This window comes from Mandrillus leucophaeus, unplaced genomic scaffold, assembly GCF_000951045.1.
Source record: "Mandrillus leucophaeus isolate KB7577 unplaced genomic scaffold, Mleu.le_1.0 Scaffold771, whole genome shotgun sequence".
Lineage (NCBI taxonomy): Eukaryota > Metazoa > Chordata > Mammalia > Primates > Cercopithecidae > Mandrillus > Mandrillus leucophaeus.
The window spans coordinates 1,225,258-1,240,092 of NW_012108375.1; the positions used below are offsets into that span (position 1 = coordinate 1,225,258).

A 14,835-nucleotide genomic window follows, 5' to 3' on the forward strand; every position below is an offset into this window, starting at 1 on the left:
TGCCCTGTAAAAACTGCCTTTCACCCTCCGCCATGATTGTGAGACCTCCTCAGCCAGGTGGAACTGTAAGTCATTTAAACCTCCTTTTCTTCCCAGTTTTGGGTATGTCTTTATCAGCAGTGTGAAAATGGACTAATACACCATAGCTTAAAAGTAAACGCTATCTTTTTTTTTTTTTTTAAGAGATAGAGTCTCACTCTGTCACCCAGGCTGGAGTGCAGTGGTGCAATCATGGCTCACTACAGCGTCAACCTACTGGGCTCAAACGATCCTCCTGCCTCAGCCTCCCAAGTAGCTGGGACCACAGATGCACACCACCATGCCCAATTATGATTTTTTTTTTTTTTCTGTAGAGATGGGGGTCTCCCTAGGTTGCCTAGGCTGGTCTCAAACTCCTGGGCTCAAGGGATCCTCTCATCTTGGCCTCCCAAAGTCCTGGGATTACAAGAGTGAGTCACTATGCCTGGCCCTTACTAATTTTTAATGATGGACGTTTGCATACTTGGAAATGTCTTTTTTAAAAGCACAAAGAAAAATGAAAACAAAAAAGACTGCTAAGTGGAATGAAATTTTAAAACTTCCTAGAAAATTATACTAGACCTGGATCTTTCTCCCTGAGTTACAAGTGGCAAGGCAGTTTGTTTTTAGAGCCAATTATTGAGCCACTGGCATTTGCTCAAAGAGGGGAGACTGTGGCAAACAAAAAACATCCTCTTGGCTATTTTTAGCTTCTTCTATATTTAAGATTAGACTTTCTCCTGCTGTATTACAAAGGCAAGAGAAGATACTGGGCAGAAAAAAAATCACAAAAATAATGGGACACATTTGTTATAGTGTGAAGAAGACAGGATTTGCATGGAAGCATTTTGATCGGCATCTGCAGGGGAATTATTCAGTTATGGCTTTTCCCGAGGCATGAATGGCCAACTACTTCCAGGAAGGCTCTTTCAGCACAGTGAGAGCCTTCCCAGAATGTAGAAGCTATGCTGAAGGGGCCCAATCTTGGCACACTCTGTTTATGCATATCTAACACAAGAGTCTCCCAGCTGGGCCCTGTGCCTCTGGTCCTGTCCTGTATCCAGTCTAATCTCCATACTGCAGCCCAGTTAGAGAGATCTTCCCAAAATGAAAGTGAGATCATATCACTTCCTTCTGTCAATGGTTCCCCATGGCCTTTAGGATAAATTCTAAACTACTTAACACGGTTTGAAAATACCTTGTACGAACTTACATTTGCTTACCTCTTCAGCCTCATCTTTCTCCTTCTCTTATAGTTTATGTTACAGTCATTTAATATCTTTTAGTTTTTTGCAAAGAGGTCGAAGACTTTTCATGTACGCACTGTTCCTTTTGTCTAGCCATACCCTGCCTCCACCTGGCGGTCTCCTATACAACCTTCTAAGTTCAGCTGACAAATCATTTCCTTAGGAAGGCCTTCCCAGATTCTTAAGCCATGTTAGGCCCCTCTGTTATTCAACTACATGGCTTCCTGTACCTACCGTTTCATAATGATCACCCCCTTTCACTGGTGTTACTTGTTTAACTAGCTGTTTTTCCTGATAGATCAGAGAGAGCAGGGATGTGTTCACGTGTTTACTGCCAAATACAGTGATTAGTACATGGTAGGTTCTTAATCATTATTTGCTACAAGAGATTGGGTGGAGGGGAAGGAATGAATGAGTCATCCTTAGTATCTCTGGTAGTATAGTCATTATGGTTGCTATTTAGAAGACTTTGTGATTTCATGAAAACAAGTTAAAATGTACTTTTTCTTAATGAAATTAAGAAATTATCCAGACATGTTGTTTGGGCTTTTTAATTTACTTTAATTTACTTTTATTTTGCCTGTTTCATTTATACAACTAAAATGGCGTGTCCATATATATATAAGGCAGTTTGTTTATATCCATATATATAAATATGGATATTTATGGATAAAATATGGATTTTGGCATGGCAGCACCAAAAATAAATGATTTCAGTCTGTCCTCTAACTTTTCAACATGAAGGGCTGCTTCAGAGATTTGTTTTATCAAGTGTCAAGTACTGCATGGCACATAGTGCTGACTCCCAAATTGTTGAGCTAGCTTCCTATCTCTTTTCGTTCTTGATTTCTGACAACTTCTTAATATTACTACCTAAAGATTCAGGAATTACTTGTAACAAACACACTTTTATTACAATAGAAGTCAGCTAGTAGACCAAATAACTTATTTCCAGACAGTGTACAATTTCAAGCTAGGCTGACGAGTCAGCATGTGAGATGTCGGGCTGGAAGCAACTCTCTCATCATTTATAATCATCACTTCTTCATTTCACAATATTCACTACGCAGAGGTTCCACCTGGGTTTCTGAAGATATGTGGCTTTATGAGGTTCCTGTGCCTACTATGGGAGTACCAAGTTGAAACATGGAAGTTCCAGGCTTTTTCACCACCAATGTCTGGAAAGAACTCCAGAGTTTGAATCTTTATGTGAATGGCCAATGTCCACCCTACATAAATATATTCTTTTTCATTTTTAAGACGTAGCGCTTCTCCTGATACATAATCAAATTAGGCTTTATTTAGAAACACTTAAAAACAATAAAAAGACAATAAGTTCTGTATGGATTTGGGTTTTTGAAGTTACCTGATCTTCCCGGGAAGTTCCCTTCTTTGACTGTTGCTTCCTCAAAGCTTCATACTTTTGCTTTTCTCTTCTGTATTCGGCAACAGCACCATCTGGAGTGGCTTCTTCCTCTAAAGAATAGTAGAATATTTTTAGAATAAGCAGTAAAATAGCTCTGTGGATTCATAGCAATGTTTATGCTCCTGTTGCTGAAGAGGAGGTTGGCACTTGGGCTTGGTTTTTTGCCATTTAATTTCAAAAGAAAACCTGTAAGCTCCACCAGCTCTGTAACTACTTCCTAAATTAGAACATGACTGATGTTAATTTATGAGCTGATTTTATACATATATTTACTATACACTGCACTATTGTAATTGTTCTTCTCACATGTCCTTATTTAAGTTGATTATAAAATCATCTATCTCGCTTTTAAAATAATTAAGGTTTTCCTAAAATTCAGTAATATTATTTTACATTGTTTCCTTGCCTTAGAAGATACAACTTTTCAAATATTGGTTGATATTCCAATTACCTGCAACTTTTGTTCCCCAGTTATAACAATAACAATCTTCAATTTAATGGCATCATAGAAAATAAATACATCTAACAAATAACAGTTAGCAAAAGCAGACAAAACAGTTAGCAAAAGCAGACAAAAATAATCTTTACTGAATTAGAAATTAGAAAACAAATCTATGGGTTTGATCCTGCAATAATTCTATGTGAAGATTAATTAACATCCGGGTTCATAAAACACAGTGTTCCCTCAAAAACAAACAAGCCAATAAACCCAACTAGTAACATTTTATAATACCTTACATGTATAAATATCAATGAAAATTTGTAACTAAAACACACACACACACACACACACACACACACACTCTCTTCTCTTTAGCTGGAAGACAAATGATAAGCCAGATGTAATCAACAATGCTAGTAATCTTTCTACCAAAGCGTTAGTCTGTTGGTTGTCTCTCTGTTACCTAGCTTGAGGATCATCATGAATATGCAATATATTAACTATCAGTCATTTTTTTCAAGAGATTTTCTGGTCAAAAACAAAAATTTGAACTAAGAAACAAGTTGTCTTTTTGTGGTTACCTAATATGATTTTGGTAGAACTTGGAAGGACAGTCTGGTTTCAAAACTGACAGCTGCAAACATTAAAAACTGAGCACATTAAGGAAAAATGAACCATTAAACATAGAAATACTATCTGAGGCACACATGCCTAGTAAACACTAGTGAAAAGAGTATGCCATCACAATTGGTATACATGAAGTGATTCTTATAGTAGGTTTAAAAGTTACTTTCGGCAGGGCACGGTGGCTCACGCCTGTAATCCCAGCACTTTGGGAGGCTGAGGCGGGCGGATCACGAGGTCAGGAAATCGAGACCATCCTGGCTAGCATGGTGAAACCCCGTCTCTACCAAAACAAACAAACAAACAAACAAACAAACAAACAAAAACATTAGCCGGGCTTGGTGGCAGGCGCCTGTAGTCCCAGCTACTCGGGAGGCTGAGGCAGGAGAATGACGTGAACCCGGGAGGCGGAGCTTGCAGTGAGTCGAGATGGCACCACTGCACTCCACCCTGGGCGACAGAGTGAGACTCCATCTCAAAAATAAAAAGAAAATTACTATCATATTTTTCTACTGAATTGCATCTTTGAATACCTCTCTTCTTCTTCTTCTTCTTTTTTTTTTCTATATTTAGGAAGTTTTTTTTTATTACTATTATTATACTTTGAGTTCTAGGGTACAAGTGCATAACGTGCAGGTTTGTTACATATGTATACTTGTGCCATGTTGGTGTGCTGCACTCATCATCAACTCATCAGCACCCATCAACTCGTCATTTACATCAGGTATAACTCCCAGTGCAATCCCTCCCCCCTCCCCCCTCCCCATGATAGGCCCCGGTGTGTGATGTTCCCCTTCCCAAGTCCAAGTGATCTCTTCTTCTTATCCTACAGTAGTTAGATTTGCATTGTCCTGGGATAAAGAGCAAGCACTTTAAGATGACTTAGAATCCCTACATGAGGCAGTTAATGTCTTCCTTTCCAGTTACGTCTCTCACAACTCCCTTCCGCATCCACCTTGGTGTGCTTTCATTTGGATGATAACTAGTATTCTTAAACCCTGCTCTCTTGACCAACCATCCACCTTTGCACATGCTTTTCTTCCTTCAGGGATACTGTAAACACTTCATCTCTCCATTCTTGTTAATTCTCCTTGCTTAATTCCGGCTCCTCCTTTAGGTCTCAGCTTGGTTGGCATTTCATGGAGCCTTTTCTGATTCCATTGTTGAAGTCTGGTTTAGATGTCTCTCCTTTGAGCTTTCAAAGGACCCTTTAGCACTTATCACACTTTATGGCGATTTCCTGTTTATTCTTCTTTAAACTCACTAGACATTAAACTCCTTGAGGACAAATCATATTTCCCCAGCACTTAGGACAGTGCTTGGCAAGGGACTCAATAAATAGTCAAATAAATGAAGTAATAATGTAATTGGAGAATGGGAAAATAAGAAGGTGTAGGCCAATTTGCCCTCTTCCCCTCACAAGCCTCAGTCACAGTTCGCATTTGTCATGCACCTGGAATCTCCTGTTCCACTGCATTTAGGGAGTCAGTAATTATTTTCTGCCATTTCCTAGGGCAGAAGTTTGTAAAATTCTAAGGAAAATTGTGATGGGTATCCGTAGAACTGTTTAATGTTTTTATGGTTAAAAAAATGCAAAAGAGAAAGGACAAGTTCTTTGCTTACATTTTCAGCTAAAAAAGATTGAAAACCTTTATTTGTGGTAAGAATTTTGCAAAAAATGGAAAGGATATAGGTGAATTCTGCTATCTCATGTCATAGGTAAGTTAACCTTACAACCTTCAAAACAGATTCAGCATTGCTTATTTTAATGTGTTTCACACACATCTTCTTGAACACGGTCCCTTTTAGCAAGGACCAACCATTTGATTTCACTTATTAGGAATGTGCAGGAAGTAGGAAAATGTTTAAAAAGTGCTATAAAGAAGCCTTAAAAATCAATTTTAAAAAGTCAAGGATAGGTACATTTAAGTACATAATAAAGCATGGAAATTCTGTAGCTATGTTGTTTATAATACTAAATGGCTTTTTAATAACTTAGAAATAGTAGTCACCTCATTTAGGAAACTAAATGCATGTAATGATAGAATTTTTAAAAACAGCTGTACTGAGGTAGGCGTTCCATATAGTAAAATTCACTAATTTTGTATATAAAATATGATGACTTTGGTATTGTATAGAGCATATAACTTCCACTGCAATCAAGATCTAGAAAAGTTCCACATACCCTACAAAGTGTCCAAATGTCACTTAGTCGGTTTTCTTCTGGCAACAAGGCATCAGCGATCTGCTTTCTGGCACCACATTTTTGCCATTACTAGAAACTCATACAAATGGGATCATACAGTATGTAATTTCTAATGGCTGGCTTATTTTGGTGAGCAACTATTGTTGAGATTCATCCACGTTCCTTTGCATAACTGAACAGTATTTCATAACATGGATGTACTCTAATTTGTTTATTTTGAGTTGCTTACCATTTTTGGCTACTATAAATAATGCCTCTTTAAACATTTACACACACAAGTTTGTTTGTGGACATATATTTTCATTTCTCAGGGGTAAATACCTAAGAGTGTGATTGTTGAGTCAAGTGCTAAGCGTATGTTTAATTTTATATGATACTGCCATACTGTCGTACAAATGGCTGCACCATTTTGGCTGCATCATTCCTATCGCAATGTAGGAGAGTTTGAGTTGTTCCACATCTCCAAATATATCTGGTATTGTCATTTAACTGAGTATTTTAGAAAGTGTGAAATAGTATCTTGTGGTTTCTAGTGTTATTTTTCTGATAAGTGATATTACATTTTGTATGTGTTTGTTGGCCATTTATGTATCTTCTTTTGTGAACTGTTTATTCAAATCTTCTATTAATTTTTTTGTCTTATTAATGAGTTATAAGAGTTTTCTTATATATTCTGGATACAAGTCCTTTGTCAAATATATATTCTGTAACTTACTTATCTCAGTCTGATTTCTCTTTTCATTTTCTTAAGGGTATCTTTCAGAGAGCAAAAGTTAAAATTAGATAAACAGCATTTTATCAATATTTAAATTTCATACATCACACTTCTTGTGTCTTATCTAAAAAATCCTTATTTGCTTCATGGTCTCAAAAGTTTTTTCTAATGCTTTCTCTTAGTAGTATAAAATTTTAGTTTTTCTGTTAAGGTATATAATTTATTTCAAGTTGATTTTTATGTATGGTGTAAGGTAAGGGTTGAGATTTTTTTTTTTTCTATACAGACATCAATTGTTCCAACATTATATGTTACAAAGGCTTTCTTACCTCCAGTGAATGACCTTGGCACCTCTGTTGAAAATCAATGGACCATATATGCATATCTATTTCTATACACTCTCTTCTGTTCCATTAATCTATGTCTCTCCTTGTGCCAGTAGTATACTGTCTTGATTATTGCAGGTTTATAGTAAGTCTTGAATCAGTTAGCGTAAGCCCTCTAACTTTGTCTTCTTTTTCACAACTTTTTGGTGATTTTTGTTCCTTTGCCTTTCCACATAAATTTTAAAATCAGCTTGACAATTTCTTCAAATAAGTCAGCTAGGATTTTGACAGTAGCTGCATTGAATGTATAAATTAATTTGGGGAGAACTGCAATATTAACAATAGTGAATCTATCAAAGTTTTACTGACTTAACCTGCCATGTTGAGGTCTGTAATACATCCTTTTGGTTCCAACCATCATGTACAGTCATGGTGCTGGTGTGAGATATGAGTGAGGAGTAGCTATTTACTATCATCTTTGTGACTATCTCAGGATTAATATTTCAGAAATAGGAACGTTTTGAAACAAGTATAGGAATTGTAAAAATGACTGGCTGATATGCTAGAAGAAATAACATGAAATAGTAAATATAAATAAGCAATTTTCATAGAATGGGGAGCAAACAGCAGTACCTCTCTTCCACCAAAATATCTTGGGAATTTAACAAAAAAGAAGATACATGCAATGTAATTAATTCTCACATCAAGACTCACTGAACAAACCAATGAACAACTTCCAATCCAGAAAGGTTAGTTGGTCAAAAAGTATTTTTAAAACAAAAAAATTTTTATTATGGAAAAATTTCAACACAAATATAGAGAGAATAGTATAATGAAGCCTCTTTAGTCATCACCTATTATCAATAGCATCAACTTACAGACAATCTTATTTAACTCACAAGATATTCTTAAGACATTAAAACTAGCACTCAGACAGTAACCTAAAGCACATGCATTTCCTCTGGTAGGTAAAAAAGAAAGAATGTGTGCTCTTAGTTTCCATTACAGGAAGTACCAGTGGGCATGGCATCTTTAGAGCACAGACTTTGAAGTGAGACTGATCTGAATCCTGGTTCCACAATTTACTGTATGTGTGAGATAGGGATACGCTATGTCATCTTTTTGTGCCTCAGTTTCTTCAGCTATAAACTGGGGATGACAATATCTACCTCACTTGCTGTTATGAGGATTAAATAAAATACTGTCTAACATGTGGCAAACACCTAACAAACTATTATTACTATCTCATTCAGATTAAATTATGAAAGTACCAAAATACACACACACACCGACTGTACAATTATGTGCTAGCTCTGTATGTTTTTCTTTGTTATAACTGATAAGCTTTCAAAGGATATCACAGACTCTTGCACAAGTCAAGCTTGTTTTTCTTTCTCTTTCCCTCTCCATACAAATACATTTCTTTCATACTATGGAATTTTTTACATTGACGGAGGGAAAAGGGAAACTATTTTTTTTTTTTTGCTAGATTATGAAGCTATACACATTCTAAAAGTGGTTATAAGGATTTTCCAGTTGAGAAGCTCTTAGACAAGTTAGCATTTTTATTTTACTTCCTCCTACATTTTTCACATTTTAACCTATATTGAAAAGCTAATTAAGACAACTTTAATGTATCACTTTACTTTATTTCCTTAGTATTTATGAAACCACACTCTTTTTATTTTTTCTAGCCATGATAATGAAAACACAGGCATGTAGTTCAAATCCTCCTGAATACATCTGCCCTGATAATATCTTAATATTGTAGCATTAGTCATTCTTCTTAATGTATAGTCATAACCAGCTTCATAAATGTTTTGTGTAAGGCAATTAGCAGTAGTGATGGCAATGCTGCATCTAAAGAATGAATAAAATTCACCCATAAATTATAGGATCTGTTTGATAATATCTGTTTGGTGATAGGAACTACATTTAAAATGACAGAGAAAAGACAACATTCTCTAACTGAAGTAAAAAATCGATTGCAAAATCAGTTTTGCTTTGAAAAATGCTAAGGAAATAGTTGGAAAAAATTTTGCGGCTTTTCATTATTATTTAAATGATCCCAGATCAAATAAGTAAGGTAACTCTTGTTTCACAAGGCTTCAAACATGTTTTAATACTATTCCATCTACCCCATGTTTACTATATTCCATTCTTAATGAAGCTCCAGTTAAACAATTTTCAGCAGATGGACTGAGAATGAAACCAAACTCTAGAATGCTGTCTATGCCTCAGTTTCTAACTCAACTGCCATCTGACGAAGTCTTGGACTGTAATCTTATCCTTACTGCAGCTTTTGGTTTCCAAAGGGGGAAAGTGTATAAAAACTTGACTTTTTATCCTCTGATTATGGGTGAGACCATTTTGACTTCAACATAGCCAACTGGATTTTGTAATAGAAGTTAAGAACTCAAACACTTGGTGCTTCAGGGCAGAATGGGTAAATCACAGGGTGTTCCCTATCATTATACAGCTGTAAATGCTCTGATACTCCTTTAAATAAAGAATGCTCTAAAGAGAGCGACAGCTTCTAAAGTTCTTCAGGAGTTATGTTTTTTATTTATTTATTTTTTGAGATGGAGTTTTGCTTTTGTTGCCCAGGCTGGAGTGCAATGGTGCGATCTTGGCTCACTGTAACCTCTACCTCCCGGGTTCTAGCGATTCAGGAGTTGTTTTTTATCTGCAACTATCTTTGGGTTTTACTACTTGGATGTATTTTGGAGCTTTTAATTTGATTGTGGTTGTTAATCATTTAATACCAATTTGATTTTTTTTTAAAAGATACACTCAACAGAGCTAAGAAAAAATTCCACTGACTACCAATTATAGGTGAACTAATAAGAGTTCAGAAACAACTGAATTACATAAATTTGATATTAGGTCAGGGCAGATAGTTGGGCAACAAATATTATTTTAAGGGCTGTCTATTAATCTGCCTAATTCAGTGGTACACAATCTTACTGAAACATGTAGTATTTTAGCTTGGGCTAATTTTACCTTGTGACAATTTTCTCACAAACATCTATAAAATAAAAGCAGATGTTCTCTAAAGTGCGGATGGAGGGCAACTTAATGCTACTTTGTGTCTGTACGGCTGCATGTAGAATTAGTTGATCTGATATAACTTCAAATTAAAATTCCATGTACTACTAAATGCTCTTTACTAAATTATTTTCTTTCAATGAAATAAAAGGGACAGACCATATCTCATGGAAATGACATTTCATTCTAAAGTTTTAAGATTTTCTAAAGTTAAATTCCACAAAATTAATATTAACTTAAAATCTCAACTAATAGAATACTTAAAATCTTTATTTCTTACAAAAGCAATTTCCCTGTCTAAATAAATACTCAAAACTGCCTCACAGTAAATGGGATTCCCTCTCAGACATACCATTTTGCTAACGAATTCCATCAATTCCATCCATAAGATAAAATGCCAAGATTTGGCTGAAGGTGTTCACATAAATTCCAGGTGGAAAAGACTGATTTGGTAATTTTTTCTGCTCATCTACCAATGCCAATTAAGAACTTAAAAAAGTAAATCACCTTTGCATCACAAATTATGATAATAAAATTGAGCACAGAAAGACTGATCCAATCCAGCCTACTGTTTGAGGTCAGAAAAGCTGGCCACTAATAGTTTTATAATGTAGATGTATTACAGTCACTTATCAAAATGGAAAACATGTCAGGTAAATATAGAAATCCAGTCGAATTCATAGATTTGTCATTGTTTTTTTCCAGAAAGTCATAAATCTAAGTAATCAAGTTCAGAAAAGACAAGGCAGTCATACCACCTCCTGCTATACCCACTGGCTGCTCCACTTTTTGGTCTTTTGAGATTTTTACTCACTTGACTTAAGGATATCTTTCCCCTCCTTATGTTTTCATTTCTAGCCCAAACAAATAGGCAGATAGCTTGAGAACAGCTGTGAGGTCTGCTGATGTTTCATTATATTTATCACAGATGGTACCATGATTAAGCCTGTTAAAATTCCACCTGGACTGCATGGAAACTGTAACTCAAACACTACAGGGTACACACAGCCAAATGCAATGACATTTGCCACAAAAACCCAACTATTTGAAAAATCTGGTCAATTCTTCTATTTCCTAACTTGGTGTATCATATTAGTATAAAGTACTTCTATTTATAGTATGATCAACTATGAATGGTCACAGTACATTCATGTTTCATAATATAATCATCAGTATACTCTGAGTAATTTCCTTAGCTCTGTATTTCAGCTCACTAATTCTCTGTTCAGTTGTATCTAATCAATATTTAAGCAATAAACTGGGTCACTGAATTTAATAACTACATTTTCTATTTCTAAATATTCTATATGGCTCTTTTACAAATCACCTACTCTTTTTATTGTCTTAATTTTTTATTATGATTTTTTTCTTTAAAAAATCTCTTTATTGGCCAGGCATGGCGGCTCACGCCTGTAATCTTAGCACTTTGGGAGGCCAAGGGGGGCGGATTGCCTGAGCTCAGGAGTTCGAAACCAGCCTGGGCAACATGGCAAAACCTCGTCTCTTCTAAAAATACAAAGAAAAAAAAAATTAGCCAGGTGTGGTGGTGGTGGGTGCCTGTAATCCCAACTACTCAGGAGGCTGAGGCAGGAGAATCGCTTGAACTTGGGAGGCAGAGGTTGCAGTAAGCCAAGACTGTGCCACTGCACTCCAGCCTGGGCAACAGAGAGAGACTCTGTTTCACAAAACAACAACAACAACAACAACAACAACAAAAACTCTTCATTTAAAACAAAGTTATTATGTTCTATCACAGATTGTTCTTGGGGATCCTTCTGTTATGTCTTCTGACCCTCTCCCTAGGGTGGTCATTTATTTATGTGTTTTCTAATCTTTTATTGTGAGTTTATTTTCAGCTAGGACTGCATCTCCATCACATTCCATAGGAATCCTAGGCACCAAGATTGTGTAAGTGTTCCTATAGAGAGGTTTTGTATTGGTTTCTACCAGACAATCAAGGGGTTCCATTGGTCCACAGCCATTTTTTCTCATTATTTTCTTGACTTAGGAATTCTATACCATATAAATAGCATACATTCAGACTTCATATTTATGCCTGGTAGAGGTTTAGAGTTTTGGCTTTTTCGTAAGAGTCTTTCTTTTTTTCTCCAACACACAATTCTGAAAAATGGCAAGCTTCTGTGTGGTATTCCTGACCAGGTAGACAGATTTCTAGTTCCTACCTCTCGAACCCAAGGCCATATCTTCCATCCAAAGGTGAGATTAAAATCCTAGCTTCTAGATATTAGAGCCTCCACTTGGGTCCAAAATCCACTTGGGCCACTGTAGTATTGGCTTACTCAATGTCTGGTTATGCCTTCTTTTTGTTTCTGGTACTTATGATTTTCCTTTTCTTTCTTACCTTCTTTTCTCTTTTCCTCAAGCCTAGCTAAGTATTTAAATTGGGCTGGATCATATTTTATCCAGCATTTCTATAGATTTGTAGGAGAAGAAAGTTTTGTGTTAGCTCAGTCCGTGTTGCCAGAACAGGAAGTAGCACATCCATTTCTCATGTGCTTGAATCCTCCTGAATAAACAAAAATTCAGTAAGTGACTAGATGATTTTAGTGATATAAAACTGGCTAATAAAATATACAAGACATTTAAAATAATTCTGTTTTTCTAATACAGAGTGTTCTACTTTTACTTTTCTTATAAATCTCAATGTACACTGGATGATTCATAAACAATAATGATGCATTATAATGACTATTCATCATTACCTGAAATTTCTATGAAATATATGCTAAACAGATAGTAATGAAGGATGGAATTAAAAAAGAATATCTACTAAGAACTTACTATATGTTAAGCACTATGCTAGGGTGTTTTGATTATTTATGAGGAAAGTATCAATAAACCTATTTTAAAAATGAGGAAACAGGATATGACGACAATTAGAATATAGTAAAGCTGGGATATGAGCTGAGGTCTGTATGATATAAAGGTCCACACTGTGTCCTACTGTCTTCAATTAAAACTTCAATTCATAATTACACAGTGTCTTCTGTGTGCCTCTTATGCTAAGAGATGCTTTGAAAGAAATGTAAAACATATATGATACAGGCTTTTCATTTCAGAAATTAAAGGGTAAAGTGAACTTAACATATGTGAAAAATATCACTTATAATGTAAGTATCAAAATGTGGATTCACGGATATAATACAAACATCTTGGGGACTTAAAGATTACCTATGCAATGATGTTAAAATAAAACTCTCAAAAATGTATTAGCTATGTATGAGATAAAAATAGGAGAGATATATATATATATAATATAATATATATATATTCATAGATATATGAAAGGGCTTGGGAAAGAAATGTACAACATCACTATAACCATCAGTTTACTAGAGCACAAGAACTAGCAAGTAGCTTGAGGATCTTCTAATCTAACTTCTTAGTTCCTAGGTCCTTACCTAAGGACCAGGTAAGTGACATTACTTAGCTAGTGTTCCCTGTGAGTTATCAGCAGAGCCTTGGCTAAAACATGTATTCCAACTCTTAGTTTAGGTGACAAACTGTAGTAAGACTGCAAGTTAAGTACTGCACATTTGTTCCTGCATGTTACAAAGAATGTCCCTAATCTTTTCCCTAGGAGCCAGTCAGAAACTTAATCTTCAATCCACTTGAATCTCTTCATTGGCTACCTACCTAATGAACCAAAGTTATCTATCAACAACTTTCATTGTATAGATTAAAAGAGCTTAGACCCTCTGTTGTCTCAGGACCAGAGTTAAGGAGCTATCAGCTCTAAGTAGCTGCAAATTCATTCATTTAAAAAAAAAAAAAGTGTACTGAGCTGGGTGTAGTGGGGTAGGCGTGTAGTCACAGCTACTCAGGAGGCTGAGGTGGGAGGATCCCTTGGGCCTAGGAGTTCAAAGCCAGCCTGAACAACACAGCGAGACAAACTCTCAAAAAAGTTGTCGTTTAAAAAAAAAAAAAAAAAAAAAAAAAAAAGGTGTACTGAGTGGCTATTCTATGCCAGCAACTGTTAATAAGGCTACTTATAAATTATTTTAAATGTCTCTGGATTTACTATTTCAAGAAAATTTTTGCTAACTAAATAAAGGTGATATGGTAATAACAGTAAACATCATTTGATTAACAAAATAGACTTTGATGGATATAAAAAATGTTAATGCTACTAATGTCTAGTTGTACCTCATACTTTATGGAAAATACAAAGTATTAATTTTTTAATATACCAGATCTTAAATTAATTCAAGGAAAAGTATCAGACTTGAAAATAGCTAACATGATGGCTAACATTTAACATTTCAGTTACTTACTATATGCTAGACACTGGTAACTGAGTTACTTGTTTAATCCTCCAACTAACAATTCTGTGAGGAAAATATGTTACGAACCTCATTTTGCCAAAGAGAAAACAAAAGCAGGAAGAGGTTAAATAATTTATCACATGAATCATAAACCTGGGGATATAAACCCATGTAGTCTGGCTCTGAAGTACAAGCTCTTAACCAGTTTGGTTGTTTCTTCTTCATGTTTGAGAAAAAAAAAATCCCTAGGTAAACAATTCCAATCTGACACAAAAATGCATCAGGTAACCAACTGGGTATATCCCGACGAAATAAAATCCTACAAATAAAGGCCCTAAACTCTCCCAGACCATAATATATGATTTAATGGATAATGAGGGAAAAAAAGAAGACCAAACAGTAGGTTTACTCAATTAAGTTCTATCTAGGAAGAATCCCTTATGGCTTTTTCTCAATTCTCCTTAATTAATCATATTTTCCCCTCATTTGAACCTTCG

At 35.4% G+C, this 14,835-nt stretch overlaps 1 protein-coding gene across 2 annotated transcripts in view; it reads right to left on the reverse strand.

Annotated features, from left to right (window-relative positions):
• CWC27 (CWC27 spliceosome-associated protein homolog (S. cerevisiae)) overlaps positions 1-14,835 on the reverse strand; it is a 280,660-nt gene that overhangs the window by 54,535 nt on the left and 211,290 nt on the right. For both annotated transcript variants that reach the window (XM_011966763.1, XM_011966762.1), the window contains exon 12: positions 2,632-2,741. In XM_011966763.1, coding sequence (XP_011822153.1) covers positions 2,632-2,741 — 110 coding nt within the window. The remainder of the gene's footprint in view (positions 1-2,631; positions 2,742-14,835) is intronic.